The 15,874-nt window shown below is 44.4% G+C and overlaps 1 protein-coding gene across 2 annotated transcripts in view; it reads left to right on the top strand.

The window, feature by feature from the left end:
- Positions 1-2,474: 2,474 nt before the first annotated feature.
- Positions 2,475-15,874, top strand: part of GSDME (gasdermin E) — a 31,022-nt gene continuing 17,622 nt past the window's right edge. Inside the window, exons 1-4 of one of the 2 annotated variants that reach the window (XM_075493003.1) lie at positions 2,475-2,759; positions 4,544-4,641; positions 7,088-7,318; positions 8,466-8,658. In XM_075493003.1, the coding sequence (XP_075349118.1) occupies positions 7,108-7,318; positions 8,466-8,658 (404 nt within the window). In that variant the 5' untranslated portion in view covers positions 2,475-2,759; positions 4,544-4,641; positions 7,088-7,107. Of the gene's footprint in view, positions 2,760-2,784; positions 3,282-4,543; positions 4,642-7,087; positions 7,319-8,465; positions 8,659-15,874 lie in introns of those variants that run through there. The other variant, XM_075493004.1, reaches the window with a different exon arrangement.

Here is a 15,874-nt window from a genome sequence, read left to right as displayed (position 1 = left end):
AGAGAATACAACTATTGTGTTGGGTTTCTTTCCTTTCAGCCTGCTATCTTTTGTGTTACTCACTTATTATGTGTATTACTCATTTTTTAAGTTGTGGCTGTGAAGTTCTTGTGTCGATTGTCTCATTTACTTAAATGAGGTAGCCAAATCCTTCCTGTACCAAAAGCAGTTTGTCCCAGAGACAAAAGTTTCTGGTTTTCTCCTTCTGCTCTTTCTGCAAGAGGATCTTCTCTTGCAGGAGTAATGCCGAAGGATCTTCTAATGCAGAAGTGATGCACTTCAAGCTTCAGCTCAGGAGATGGAGTGCGTGGCAGACAGATCCCAATGCAGACCACACAATGTGTATTTCTCCGATAAAATGTTCTCCCTGCTGGCATCCTAGTCACTCATGAAGTAACCGCGTGCTGTGAGTTTTGACTGTGCACTTGAAAAGCATTTCCATGAAGAGTGAAGGCTCAAGGTGGGTGTTCAATCCTAAATGTCTCCTGTTTGCAGCCAGTTTTGGTAACAGTCTTTGAAGCCTCTAAGTCAATTGCCGCATAGCCCCAAAACTGTTTGCTAACACCCAGACCTATGTTTCTGTCTCTTCTAATTAGTGAGAAGCATCTAAAAACTATCCTGTGTCAGCTTGTGTCTTTCAAGGGGATAGAAGATTTCTGCTCAAAGTTTTTTCTTGAAAAGATGGAAATATTCCTGGTGTGGGCACCCTTTATTTGGTGTGCATACAACTGCTGGTAATGTCCTTAAAATGACTAGCAAGCTTCACTGTTTTTATTTGTGTCCTCCCTCCCCAGTGAATATTTCCACAGTAATGTGGTTCAGTGCAACTTCCTGGCTTATTTCTCAAAATATGCTTTAGCAGACACTTGCATTTGAAATGAATCACACATTGCCACTCCCTGGAAAAACACATGATAGCTGATGAAACATGTGCTATTACTGGCCACTGTGGGAGATTATTACTGGAGCTAGCGATTCTGCAGCTCAGTGCTGGTCCTAAAAAGAGATCTCCCGAGGATGTGTGGGTGCTTTTTCTCAGGATGAGGCTCTAAGAATGGAGCTCTATATTTTACTTTTTTTATTACTCCATAAAAAGTAAATTACCACAAATGCAGATACTTACTTACTTAGTTCCATTCAGGCTATTTGTTCAAATTTCTGTAAGCAGGTGCAACCCCAGAATGGAAATCTATTTATCATTGATTCACTAAGGATGTTGCCGGGGGCAATCAGAAAGGGGTGATGGATTAAAATCTGCTGAAACGAATTGGAAGTTTTGGATAATGTACATAGTTAAACAGAATGGAAGAAATGGATGCTACTTTAGCTATATGCATTAACTGTTACTTCTCACCCAGGACTGTTCATTTAAGGACATACAACTTTCAACTTCCCTTTGTTCCAAAGCCTGGGTGTTACTCCATTAAGATCTGGTGATGTGACACTTGTGACTATATCCCACAGCCTCAAATGCTCTCTTCAAACCACAAGGGAAGTACCTGGCCTGTGGCATGGTTCACTTGAAAAATATTTCTTTGATGTTTATTATCTTGAAAAACTACTCCTTGGGTTTCTGCAGATTCATCTATTTCTCACCAGATCAGTCCTTTGGTATCATAAACAACCAAGCTGTTTTGTTCCGGTGTTGCATTCTTTTCAAAGGGCTGAGATACGGTGACAGAGCTCAGTATTTCATGCTGCGGTTCATGAACCTGCCCCCTGTGCTCCATTGACCACATTTCTCATTTTCTGCAGTGCTGCTGTTCAAGGCCCCTGGACTGGGGACCTTGGCCTGGAAACTCCCATTCGGACCACCGTGACTTTGCAAGGCCACCACGACTTTGCAAGGCCAACGGTGCCAACCCTAAAGCTGCAAACCCACAGCCAAAAACGTGGCAGGGCTGTCGCTTGCAGCAGATTTTGCACGCAGGCCATTGACCCTCTGCATTTCTGGCCATGGGTGATCCAAGCCAGATTTGAGAGGATGTCACAAAAATTTCCTTTTTAATTGTGTCATAAAATATCACTGTCAGGGAAAAGAAGCTCCCTGTGTTATTTGATGGGAAGTAACCATGCACACAACCAGCTGTGCCATCCCTTGGCTGAGCTGATGGGAACAGTCAAGCCCTCCCTCCCAGCCCCTCGCAGGGCCACACTACCACGCAGGGCAGCCCCACACAGAGCCCTCCACCCGGGCATCTGTGCCAGACAGCTGCCCCCAGCACTGCGGCATGCCCACCGTGGCCAGCAGCCCAGGCCACCCACCACCTGCGCGCAGCCGCCTCACGGCAGGATTTTCAGCTCCCGGGGAAGATGAGGCAGGCCCGCTGCAGGCAGGCGGGAGGGGTGGCGAGGGAGGTAGAAACTGCCCCGGGGTTTCGCAGGCGGACAGGGGCAGCGCCCCGTTCTCTGCCAGGCGCTGCCCGGCCCAGCTGGCATGTGCTGGGGCGGCGGTCCTGCGCGGCAACATGGCGGCGGCGCCTCCTCCCGCCGCGGCCCGCGCCCCGGGGCGCCGGCACCGCGCCCTCCCCGCACGGCCGGAGCACCCGGGCGGGGCTTGCGCTCCCCCTGCCTCGCCCCTCGCCGCGCCATAATGCCGGCAAGAAACCCCCTGTCCGTTCAGGGCTTCCCCCCGGCTCCCCGCTGAGCTTCGCCCTCGGGACCTCGCCTCGGGGCGCGGCGCGGCTCGGCACGGCACACCCCGCGGGCGGAGCTCGCCGCATCCTCGGGGCCCGGCGGCGGGGATCGCCGGGAAAACCGTGAGTACGGGAGCGGGCCCGGGGAGGCGGTGCGGGCTGCCCGCCGCCGCTCTTCCCTTCCCGGCGGGCTGAGCCCCCCGCGTCCCGCCGGCTGGCCGGGGCAGGCGGAGCGGGGCCTCGGCGCGTCCTGTGCCCCCCGCCCGACCCTCTCACACGCTCAGGAGGAGCCGCTGCGGCCGCCTGGCTGCCTACCTGGCGGAGTCCTGCTCTCCTTCCCTGCCTGCGCCCTCCGGCTTCACGAGGGGGAGGACGAGGCTGAGTGGCTGCAGTTCACGTATGGTGGTTCTGAGAGGGGTTTAAGCCTGGCGCGGCGGGGCCGCAGGAGCATTTGAGGGGGATCCCCGTGCTCGGACGCCCGCCTGAGCCGCCTCAGCGCGGGTCTTGGAGGAGGTGGCCTGTGTTGCCCAACACGGACAAGGGCAGCTTGTCTCCTCACACACCTCGGGCCCGTTCCTGAAGTGTGCGGCTCCTGCCATGGGCCCTTGTGCCTCTGCCTCGCAGGACGGCACCCACCAGCCCCGGGTAAGGGCACGAGGTCCCCGTTGGGTGCATCGAGCCGCTGTAGTTTTGTGCAGCGTCAAATCTTTGGAGGCACATGCTGTAAAGTCCTCGAGGCCCAAAAGAGGGCTACATCCAGGGCTAAAATTTATTGGATGTATTTTTGGGGACCACACCCGTTCAAGGACTGAAATTCATTGTGTGAACATCCCTGCTAGGCTTTGCATATTAGCTTTTATGGCTGTTTTTTTAATTTAAATTATCTAGAAAGGAGATGAAAATAACTATAAGGTTTTGTAATAAAGCACACGTCCTGCTTGTCATCGCTTCCACGCTTTAGTTGCCTTTCAGCGTAAACTCCGACTTCATTAGGATTCAAAGGCCATTACTGCACAGCAGAGTTAACACCTGGCAGCTCTTCTGACACCATGGCTCCTGCATGGTCATCTTTGGCCCTCAGGGGTTGTATTTCCTTACAACTTGGACTGGCAAGGGATGTGCTGACATTTGGCGATCCAGTTGTCACCCTCTTCCCAAATTCCCGGTGTGCTGGATAATCTTATGTTAAATGGAAAAAAGCGCTTTTTTGTGGTTTTTTGTAAAGGTCAATGTATGTGTGTACAGAACATAAGAAATACTGGGCAACTGTTGAGAATTTGCTTTTGTGTTGACAAAGGTAAACACTGATTATTCATAAAATGTTTCTTTGCATCTAATGTCCCACTATATTGAGTTAGGGAGCTGTGATAAAGGAAAGAAGCAGGGTAAGATTTGTTTGTTTAAGTAAACAATGAAGTTGCTGTAAATCACTTGATCTCATCCCCTTCATTGAATAATCCTCCTGTAGCCCAGGTTTAGGCTAATTTTAAATTTCTCGGTAGGCAAGAAGGTACTCCTCCTTCCTTTCCTGCTTTCACGCCTAGCTGTCAATCTGCAAGAGTGAATTCACTGTGACGGGCTTTTCCTACTGGCTTTGATACTGTCCCTTTTAATTCTACCAAACCAAGCACAGCTGTAACAAAATTTCCAGAAGAAGATACTCTAAAGGCAGAGTTTTCTTAATGCTGTGTCTGTAACCGCTCCATGTCCATTCAGTCAGGATGCCGTCGATCCTGGTAGCTGTATTAACTCCCTGATGTTGGCTAAGGGCATACTCAGTTGCTCTGTGTCTTTGTTTTGTGAACTAGTGAAACAAGATATTTGGGTGCATTGTAGAATTTGTGTTAAAGGCACTATATCCAAAGAGACATAAACAGGAGTTTGGATAGAATATTTTTGCTTTGCAGGTACAGCTGCACCAGCAAACACGCTCCCTGCAAAGACGTTCCCAGCACAGCAAAGTGTTGTCACTCTGGGCTGAAGACAGGCCCATCTCTCCTGCCTGGTGAGTCTCAGCAGTCCTCATAAGCACTCTGTGGTCTTTCCTGGATGTCCTTTTTGCTAGTCAAAAGCGTGGTGAGTGGGATTGAAGACAAACCACCATGAATAGGAAGTTTTATAGGATAGTGTTTATGGTTCTTCTCATGAGATTTAGTGAGTGTGTAACAATGCCAAATCATAGGAACTGTTTTTTGCAATTTGTCTTTATGATAAACTCCTCAGAAGCTGGTGGTCCTTTTTCTTTTCAGAATCTATATGCCCATGTGAGTTGGTTATGTAGGAATGGGATCACAATGAGTGAACAGTCATATAAAGCACAGAAATGTTTGAAGAAGGTTATGCTGGGGAAGAGCAGCTAATGCAGGCAATGAGAATTTTCTTGATGGTCCCCTCCATTACAAATCAGTCATCTGGTTGGTTGTGAAATACACTGTCATGCAAAAGAAGTCCCAGGGAAAAAGAAAATTAGTTTTTTGGGCTGTTGGGGGTTTGGTTTGTTTGTTTTGGTGGTTTGGTTTTTTTTTTTTTCTGCATTGGAGCTACATTGCTTATTTTGTTAAAGTGTTCTCACTGAGATTAAAACCAGGGAATTTAAGGAGGAGAAATTTAAGAATGCAAAAAATCAGTCTCAGTTCAGAGTTTAGGAAAAGGTCAGAGAACAAGAAAGTCAGTGGAAATATTCCCAGTGCATATAGCTGGGGCTGTGCTGCAGGTTTGTTGCAGCCCCAATTACAATGAAAGTCCCAGAAGACTCTTCAGTAAAATGTTATGCAACTTTCACATTGTTCAAATCCTTTCCATGCAGGTGTTGTTGGGAAACACCCTTTACTTCCTTACATAGAGAACTAAAGAGTAGGCCATAGGGGTTTCATGAAGAGATAGATACCTCAACATGAATTGGTAAATACTGTGTGAAATATTATCTGAAATGGGATTTGGGAAAAGCTAATGGAAAGGTAAGTTCCGATCTGCAAAAAGGCTTTTTTTTTCTCTGTCCTCTAGCGGATACTAAAACAGGGAGCCTGTGGTCCAACTAATATCTTTATTCAGTTTTCCATTTTCTCTCAATAATCCTGAGTGCCCACTGCAGTATCAATTTTTGTTTGAAGTCTGTTCTAACTTATTCTGGCCTGTATTTGTAAATGATAAATCTAACATCTCTGCTGAGCAAGACAGGTAATTAGTCGTGAACATGTGGATACCCAGCTAAGAGATCTTATGATCTTAGTTGAACTTTCCAGTCAGTGCCAGCTGGAGGATTCAAAGGAGTGCTGCCAACTTTAAGAAACTGATTTAATTCTGGAAATATCATTAGGTCAAGTAACACACGGTTGAGAAACTAAAAAAGATTAGATTTTTTTAAAAAGATCAAAAATTAGAATTCTATGTTTAGTGTTTGTGAATGGTCATTTTTACCATTTCTCCTGTGAGTTTAGCCAGTTACCCTTATTGACAAAGTTCCTTGTAAATACAGCAAAGTGCATTGATTGGGATAAAGGAAACCTTACACAATAAGAGATGCCAATATTTTTTAACTTAAGACATTTAAAAGCTAGAATAAGATAATGTATGTAGCTGTTTAGCAGATACGAATAACAGTTGCAAATAACATGTTCAGTTTAGCTGTAGTTATGCTAATGGGAAATAGAAAATTTGAAAACATTGGAGGTACAAAGGTTCAGAAAGAAAAAAATTAATTGGGACTTTCCAGGAGCGTAGTTCAGAAACAAAACTTAGTCACAAAGATGCCAGCACAAATATTTGTTGCTTTTTATAGAATAATTTTTATTATCCCTATATGTGTTTACTCACTATTAAAAAGATCAAGATAATTTGTGTGAATCATACCCAATTACCTTCTATGGAGTAAGATAATTTTATGTTAGGTAATAAAAGAAGGATTCTGCGGGAAGGCAGAAATCCTCTGCCATTGCACCAGTGCTCTTGTCATCCCAGCTGGTCTCTGCGGGGTGCTTATTAGTAGATGCTTTTTCTTAGAATTTCAGGTAAGCTGTGTAAGTTTTTTCCTCCCTAACAGATTAATTACCCATGAGCATTCCTTGAAGGAACTTTTCAGCTGTAGATTGGAATATTTTTCTCACACAATTTATTTTCTTTCTTCATTATCTGCATGATCATAAATTTCATGCATTATTGTTGTAATGTTTAAGCCTTGCATATCGTGTTTGCAGTGCATTGTTCTTTGCTTATTCACTGTTGCTTATTTAAAATTTTAACTAAAATTCTTTCGTCTGTTACTGTGAGAGCCTTTTTACTTTGGGATAAGTGGTTTAAACTGTCATGATTCCCAGCTCAGAGTGGAGAAGGCAGGGTGAAAACACTACCTGTTCCTGCATTAATACCAATACTGTGAAGAACTTCTTAAAGTAACAACGTAAATATTTATACTTTCCAACTCTAGTTATTGAAAAATGAATGTATTCTTTCAGACTTTAATTGATTCCCCAAGATGTTTGCAAAAGCAACAAAGAATTTTGTGAGAGAAACTGACAGTGGAGGTGACTTGATCCCTGTCTCCCACTTGAACGCCTCCGACAAGTTGCAGCTTCTGAGCTTAGTTACAAAGAGGAAGAAATTCTGGTGTTGGCAGAAGCCCAAGTATCATTTCTTGACAGTCACCCTGAGTGATGTGCTTACTGAAGACAAACCAGTAAAACCAGGTAAAGCCATACTCGGGCAGCACTATTATTGCAGATAAAAAGAATGCAAAGCCTAATCTTTTTTGTTATTATTCTCAATCGTGTTACTAGAGGGCTCCTTTCAGAGGAATGCTCTGCAGTGTTCTCCATCTGTGGAAATAAGATGACTGGATCTTTTCTCACTTGACTATTCATTTAACTAAAACCAGTAATAATAAATGTTTGTTTAAAAAACCCAATGTTTTGCCTAGATAGACTGCTGAAATTGAGTGCTGAAGGTTGTCAAGCTGTACAGTCCTACTGTTTAATAACAGTGCTGTCTGCAGCCACAGGAGCTCCCCTAGAATATTTTTGGGGGATTCCAGTATGTAATAGTAGCATGAAACTATACTGTGCTCCAGGTCAAAAAGCACTGGATAAAAAGCGTCTTGTTGGTGACAGTAGCCCAGGGAATACTTGCACAGGCAAGGCCAAGCAAGTTTTACCGCTGCTTCCTTTCTTCTTGCACAGACTGTTAAAAATGGTTGACCCTTGTACTTCTTTCTTCATCCAGCTGCAGCAGTCCTAACCAGGTTTTAGGATTAACAATCTGGAATCCCATATTTCTGGGCATGTCACAATTCCATACAGGAAAAGAGTTAAGTCCCTAAGTTTAGATCTTAATTGCAGCTGGCTTGGAAGATTAGCTGATTCTGAGTCAGTTCTTTGGTTTATAGGTGTATAAGATTCAGAATTGGTTTAAGCCAATTGGATCTTCCATTGGTTTTCAGTGAGCTTTGGGACAGCCCTATAATGAGATACGTCAAGATAATGGCAAAATATTAACCTTATTGTACAAGCAGGTCTGCTTTGTAGTTTTGCTTTGTAGCTGAAATAAGTTTCTATCATTCTTTATAAATCTTCCATAGCATCTGAGCTCAGCGTTTCAATCACCTTATGTTTTCCTAAATGGCAAAATATAAAAGATAGCGGAGCGAAGATGATGAAAATATCGAGGAAGCAGAAGTAAGAGTTGCGGAGCTGTAAATTTCATTATTTACCTGCTTGATACTGTTCCTTGCTTTCACTAACTTGTCATATTTTCTGTAAGTTTCTGTTTTTCCAATCACTTCAGGACTGTTTCAGCACTTCTCTTCACAGGTACAAATTACTTTTATTGCTTTTATAGTAATAGTGGAGTCTGACTTTGCAAAATATATGGTGAAGTTTGAAGATTTTGTTCAAGGAAGTATTGAAGCCTCATTTGGAAAGATCAGCCTGGGAGCTGGAGGGAAGGGCTATGTGGAAAACCAGTCCTCATTTGGAAACCTGAGGAAGCAGGAGGTTGACTTGCAGCAGCTTATGAAAGATGTCGAGGACAGGTATGTTTTTAATGTGGGCATTGTAATGGCCAGGAAATATTACTGAGCTGAAAAGACTGGCTGCAATCACTGAACAACTGATTCTGTAGTGTTGCCATAGTGTGAGAATTATTTTTATTGTAAGCTCTCATTTTCAGGTGATAAATCATATATCCTAAAATGTAAATTTCCAGATTTTGAGAGCTTGGTCAAACCTTTCCCTTTCATTTTAAAAACATCTCTCTGCATTTTCATCTTGCGTATTTGCATGAATTACCATGTGGAACAAGGGTCAAATCCTTCTTTGGGGGACTTTACTGAGGTAACAGTCTGGAAAAAAAATGGATAGGTTTCTCCATGTTACTGGGGCAAATGCTATGGAAACTGAATTCAGAACTACCAATATTCTTGTAAGCATGCTTTATAATTTTTGTGTGTGTGTGAGCGACTGGGCTAGAAAATTGGATTATTTGCAGCTGAAAGAGTAGTAAAGCTGAGGAAGCATGGTCAATGCATATTCTAGCAGTTGAACAAAATAAAGTTTATAGATCTATTGCTCCTGTTATATACACTGTACTAACTGAGGGGAAAACCCCAGATTTTCCAAACTATAATCTTAATTTTACAAGATATGCGACACTTCCTGTCCTACTCTGAAATGAGATTGATTTAATCTTGCAATAAGACAGTCATGGACCAAAGCCTACTTGTCAACCAGCTGACAAGTCAGGGGTCTACTCTGTATTGCAGGTCCTGACTTGTGGGAGACGAGGATGGTTCATTTGTGACAGCATTGTACCCTAGATCTGTAGGAGGTGGTGTAATACATTTTAATAGCCCTTGCTGATGCTCTGAAGATAAAGATGATAGGTTTTTGTTATCAGTGCAAAACTTGTCAGAAGCACTGTAAATTTTCTTTAGATACATTGATGTTCCAGAAATAATCAATTCTCCATTTTCACAGAAACAAATGGCTGCTGTTCTTTTTGTCGTGAGCATTCACAAGTCAACAAATTTATTCTAATAAGGCACCTTGCTGTCTTTGTACAAAATGCCTTATTAAAAGGAGAAAATACTGGCCTAAATGTGTGTACCAGGCCTGTAAAATTAGTATGCATCTAGTATCAGAAAAATAGTGTCAGTCAAGATTTAGAATCTTGTTTCTAACACCAGAAGAGTCCTATAGAAAACCAAACTAGAGTAACTTATATTTAGATCAGTAAGCTTTTACTCTAGTTTTCTGCAGTAAGTTATCTACTCGATTCAAATAAATAATGCTCCCATAGCAAATCAAATTTACTTCAGCAAGGTTATAATCCTGAATGTAACTAAATACTTACAAATATATTATCTTCTTTTTGAGTGTGGAAAATCAGTAGCTCTACACTGATCTGAATATAACTGTAAATGAGGTTAATGTGCTCCTTTATACGAGGAGCTAGTTCTTAGATGCTCATAGCTTATTAAGGCTTATGGTGCAAAGTGTATAATTGATATCCAGTCAGTCTGGCTTCTGGCAGGTCACTGAAAATGATGAGGATAGCATAATTTTTATCTTCTTCTTCAGCATAACACCGAGGCTCACTGGAAATTGTGGCAATGCCTTACAAATGAAATTCCAGTTACTCATTCATAAATATTCTATGATTTATGATGGATTGTGTCCAAGCGTCTGGCTTTCATCTTGTTCATGGAGCATTGTGTGGAATTCAGGAATTCAGCATTCGGGAGTGGTGGTGCCTAGAAGTTAGTGATTTTTGGATGCAAAGCATTATGGTACTAAGAGGATGTTTACCCATCAGGCCTTGTGAGATGAGAGTCAGCTAAGTGTTCTTGATTTCATCTAATGACATACGTTGCTTGTGCTTGTTAGAGCAATTGTTGTTTCCTTTATTATTTCTCTATATATAGCCTAATTAAGTTGCATTTTAAAATGTTGTTCTTGTGTTAGGCTGTTTAAGTCAAAGTTGCAGATAAATAGCAGAAAACTCTAAAAAAATAGTCAAAGCTGATACGGCTTCTAAACTAAGTCTTCAAGGTTCAGCAAGCTGGAAGTGCTGAGTGGCAGCAAGTACGTTTCCTGTCACTTCTTATGTGAACCTTCTGAAGGAGAATCCTACTGATCTTTTAATTAGATTCTAGATGCCACATTGGCTCTCCTTTTCTGAAAAGGGAAGACAGCTGAAGGATGTGGGATGAGATTCTTCCTGATTTGCAGAAGCAATGACATTTTAAATGCAGAACACACTTCTTAACGTAATATGCAGTACAAAAATAAAGTTAAATGGTACTTTTAGGTATATAAACTCAGCATATTTTATTTTACGTTTTTCTTGCTTTTTGTATTACATTGTGCTTGCTAATTCACAGAGTACTGTAACATACAGATTTTAGGTCAGAGTCCTGTGCCTTTAACTCAGTGAGATTGCTATGGATTTAAGAGTATATTCCATTTTCTATTTTAAGGCTTTCAATACTGTCTGCCATAAGATCCTCATAGAGAAGCTGATGAAGTATGGGCTGGATGAGCAGACAGTGAGGTGGATTGAAAACTGGCTGAATGGCTGGACCCAGAGGGTGGTGATCAGTGGTACAGAGTCTAGTTGGAGGCCAGTGACTAATGATGTACCCCAGGGGACAATACTGGGTCCAGTCCTGTCTAACATCTTCATTAGTCATCTGTGTGATGGGGTCGATGAGCGCATCCTCAGCAAGTTTGCTGATGACACAAAACTGGGAGGAGTGGCTGGTACACCCAGAGGGTCATGCTGCCATCCAGAGGGGCCTCAACAGGCTGGGCTGGTGGGAACCTCATGCAGTTCAGCAAAGGGAGGTGCAAAGTTCTGCACATGGAATAACCCCAGGCACCAGTACATGCTGTGGGTTGGCCGACTGGAAAGCAGCTTTGCAGGAAAGGACCTGGGGACACCAAGTTGAACATGAGCCAACAACGTGCCCTCGCTGCAAAGAAGGCCAATGGTATCCTGGACTGCATGAGGAGTATTGCCAGCAGGCTGGGGGAGATGATCCTTCCCCTCTCTGCAGCACTGGTGAGGCCACACCTGGAGTACTGTGTCCAGTTCTGGGCTCCCCAGTACAAGGGAGAGGTGGACATACTGGAGAGCGTCCAGTGAAGGGCCACTAAGATGATGAAGGGACTGGAGCACCTCACATTTGAGGAAAGGCTGAGAGAGATGGGGCTGTTCAGCCTGGAGAAGAGGAGGCTCAGGGGGGATCTTATTAATGTATTGTCCTGGTTTTGGCTGGGATAGAGTTAATTTTCTTTCTAGTAGCTGGTATGGTGCTGTGTTTTGGATTTAGTATGAGAATAATGTTGATAACACACTGATGTTTTAGTTGTTGCTAAGTAGTGCTTATACTAGTCAAGGACTTTTCAGTTTCCCATGCTCTGCCAGGTGCACAAGAAGCTGGGAGGGGGCACAGCCAAGACAGCTGTCCCAAACTTCCCAAAGGGCTACTCCATACCATATGATGTCATGCTCAGTATAAAATGGGGGGAGTTGGCCGGGGGCAGTGATTGCTGCTCGGGGACTGGCTGGGTGTTGGTCGGCGGGTGGTGAGCAGTTGCATTACTTGCTTTTTTTCGTTTTTCCCTGGGTTTTGTTCCTCTCTCTCTCCCTCTCCCTCTCTTGTTATTTTCCGTTTCATTACAATTTTTATTATTATTATTATAATATTTCAATTATTAAACTGTTTTTATCTCAGCCCATGAGTTTTCTTACTTTTTGCTCTTCCGATTCTCTCCCCCATCCCACCAGGGAGGGCGGGGGGAGGGTAAGCGAGTGGCTGCGTGGTGCTTAGTTGCTGACTGAAGCTAAACCACGACGTGTATAAATACCTGAAGGACGGATGCAAAGAGGACAGAGTCAGGCTCTTTTCAGTGGTGCCCAGTGTCAGAACAGGAGGCAGTGTGCACAAGCTGAAACACAGGAGGCTCTGCATGAACATCAGGAAACACTTTTTCACTGTGAGGGTGACTGAGGACTGGTACAGGTTGCCCAGAGAGGTTGTGGAGTCTCCCTCTTTGGAGACATGATCCTACGCAGCCTGCTCTAGGTAGCCCTACTTGAGCAGGGGGGTTGGACCAGATGACCTTCCAACCTCAGCCATTCTGTATTCTCCCCTCCAGTGAAAAGGATTATGAGGAGGTTATAATCTCTGTAGTTCTCATGGATTAACAAATTCACTTGTTTGTTTTTACCGTTTCACTAAGTTGTGTTGGGTGATTGAAATAGAAGTTCTGAGAGGACAGTGACAGCAGAGAGAAAGAAACAGGACCATGTGGCTGCAGTCAGTCCACATCGGGTGCAGAAATGTTTGCCTGTCACTTCCATCATTTCATGTGAATGATTCCTAACTATGGTTAGCATACTAGAAAAACAGGGTAAGTGTTACATAGTAGTATACTCTGGCATGATGGAAACATATTTTTACACTATTGCATATTGCGCTTTAATATGCACTTTCATTGATTCAGTTACTGTCTACACTGAGACAAAAATAGGTGCCTGTTCCTAATCTGAGTACAGAAGAAATTCAGCCCATTTTGTTACTTATTCTTTAAAACTCCTTGAGCATTTATGTGTATGATGAGAAAACCATTCAGTTTTCTACCAAAGGCCCTACATGGATAATATGAAGTCACAGAATGTTATGGGACAGGATTGAATAAATTAATTGTGCATGTCTGTGATTTAAAAAATAAGGAGGGTGCCGAATAGAAAATAGAGGAACTATCTGTCACTTGCACTCTCAAAAGTCTTTGGCATTCTTGGGGAAGATGTTCTACGAAGTAATTGTCAGGTTATTCTGTAGGGAAAATTGTGAAATGTTATCAATAAGCTGACTATAGCAGATACTGTGTTCTGGTATGACTGTAAGAAGTAGGTCAGAGAGGTTATATTTGAAACGGATTAACAAAAGAAATATGATGTGTCTGTGCTTAGTGGAAGGTAGCAGAGTGAGGTCTGGTGGATTTTACTCTGTGGCACTCATCTAGAGGTCTCTATTAGAGAGGGAGCAAAGCTGGGTGAAGGCTCTCACTGTGCAGCAAGCAGCATTTGCATGGAAGACATCAGACTATTGTGCATTATAAATGGAGAAGAATGAACAAGCTGAGGAATTCTGGCCGAGCGGTGAGAGAGGTTTTTACGGGGACCAGAATGGAGCCCCCATAATCCAGAGGGAAATGGTTAGTGACCTGCTGCACCACTTAGGCACACACAAGTCTATGAGGCCTGATGAGATCCACCCAAGAGTACTGAAGGAACTGGCAGATGTGCTCACCAAGACTCATCATTTACCAGCAGTCCTGGCTAACTGGGAAGGTCCCAGCTGACTGGAGATTAGCAAATGTGATGCCCATCTACAAGAAGGGCCAGAAGGAGGACCCAGGGAACTACAGGCCTGTCAGCCTGACCTCGGTACCGGGGAAGGTTATGGAGCAGATCATCCTGAGTGCCATCACACGGCATGTAGAGAATAACCAAGGGATCAAGCCCAGCCAGCATGGGTTCAGGAAAGGCAGGTCCTGCTTGACCAACCTGATCTCCTTCTATGACAAGGTGACCCGCCTAGTGGATGAGGGAAAGGCTGTGGATGTTGTCTATCTAGACCTCAGTAAAGCCTTTGACATGGTTTCCCACAACATTCTCCTGGAGAAACTGGCTGCTCATGGCTTGGATGGGCGTACGCTTCGCTGGGTAAAGAACTGACTGGATGGCCGGGCCCAAAGAGTGGTGGTGAATGGAGTTTACTCCAGTTGGCGGCCAGTCACAAGCAGTGTTCCCCAGGGCTCTGTGTTGGGGCCAGTTCTGTTTAACATCTTTATCAATGATCTGGACGAAGGGATCGAGTGTACTCTCAGTAAGTTTGCAGATGACACCAAGTTGTGTGGGAGTGTTGATCTGCTGGAGGGTAGGAAGGCTCTGCAGAGGGACCTGGACAGGCTGGATCGATGGGCCGAGGCCACTTGTATGAGGTTCAACAAGGCCAAGTGCTGGGTCCTGCACTTGGGTCACAACAACCCCATGCAATGCTACAGGCTTGGGGAAGAGTGGCTGGAAAGCTGCCCGGTGGAAAAGGACCTGGGGGTGTTGGTTGACAGCCGCCTGAATATGAGCTGGCAGTGTGCCCAGGTGGCCAAGAAATCCAATGGCATCCTGGCTTGTATCAAAAATAGTGTGGCCAGCAGGACTAGGGAAGTGATTGTCTTCCTGTACTCGGCACTGGTGAGGCCACACCTCGAATCCTGTGTTCAGTTTGGGCCCCCTACTACAAGAGAGACATTGAGGTGCTGGAGCGTGTCCAGAGAAGGGCAATGAAGCTGGTGAAGGGTCTGGAGCAGAAGTCTTATGAGGAGTGGCTGAGGGAACTGGGGTTGTTTAGCCTGGAGAAAAGGAGGCTGAGGGGAGACCTTATCGCTCTCTACAACTACCTGAAAGGAGGTTGTAGAGGGGTGGGGGTCGGTCTCTTCTCCCAGGTAACAAGTGATAGGACAAGAGGAAATGGCCTCAAGTTGCGCCAGGGGAGGTTTAGACTGGATATGAGGAAATTTTACTTCACTGAAAGGGTTGTCAAGCGTTGGAACAGGCTGCCCAGGGAAGTGGTTGAGTCGCCATCCCTGGAGGTATTTAAAAGACGTTTGGATGAAGTGCTTAGGGCCATGGTGTAGTGGTGGTCTTGGTAGTGTTAGGTTTACAGTTGGACTCGATGATCTTAAAGGTCTTTTCCAACCTATACGATTCTGTGAAGTTAGTCATGTGGATGTTAAGGAAGAAGTTGCATTTGGGTGAGGCTGTGAGAGTGGGCCAGCCATGTCTCTGCAGCTGGGTGGGGAGGTGTGTTGAGCTGACATCGCCCAGTGCAGGACTGAAAAAGTTTTTCACTCATGTGGGTAGTTTGGACTAGTGAAAATTTGTGCAGGCAGTCAACAGTGCTGACTTCAATGTGAGGATGGAGAGTACTCAAAGCAGTAACCATTCTTTTTGGTATTCGTAGTAAATGGGCAAGGACCTTTCTTTGAGGATTTGTGGGGTGGGTTACTGAGAAGACTAGACAGGATTTGATGGAAAAATTGTCCTAGCCCCCCTCCTTTGTGGACAATCTGGTCAGAGAATCTATGCCTGAAGGAAAGACCCTCAGTCTCAGCTGTGGGGTTTAGAGCAGGCTCCTGCTCTCTCCTTTAACTGTGAGAGCCTGCTCTGTGGCCAGGTGT

This window comes from Mycteria americana, chromosome 2 (genome assembly GCF_035582795.1).
Source record: "Mycteria americana isolate JAX WOST 10 ecotype Jacksonville Zoo and Gardens chromosome 2, USCA_MyAme_1.0, whole genome shotgun sequence".
Classification (NCBI taxonomy): domain Eukaryota; kingdom Metazoa; phylum Chordata; class Aves; order Ciconiiformes; family Ciconiidae; genus Mycteria; species Mycteria americana.
The sequence above is the reverse complement of the archived record's forward strand: the minus strand, read 5'-3'. Positions and strand labels throughout refer to the sequence as shown.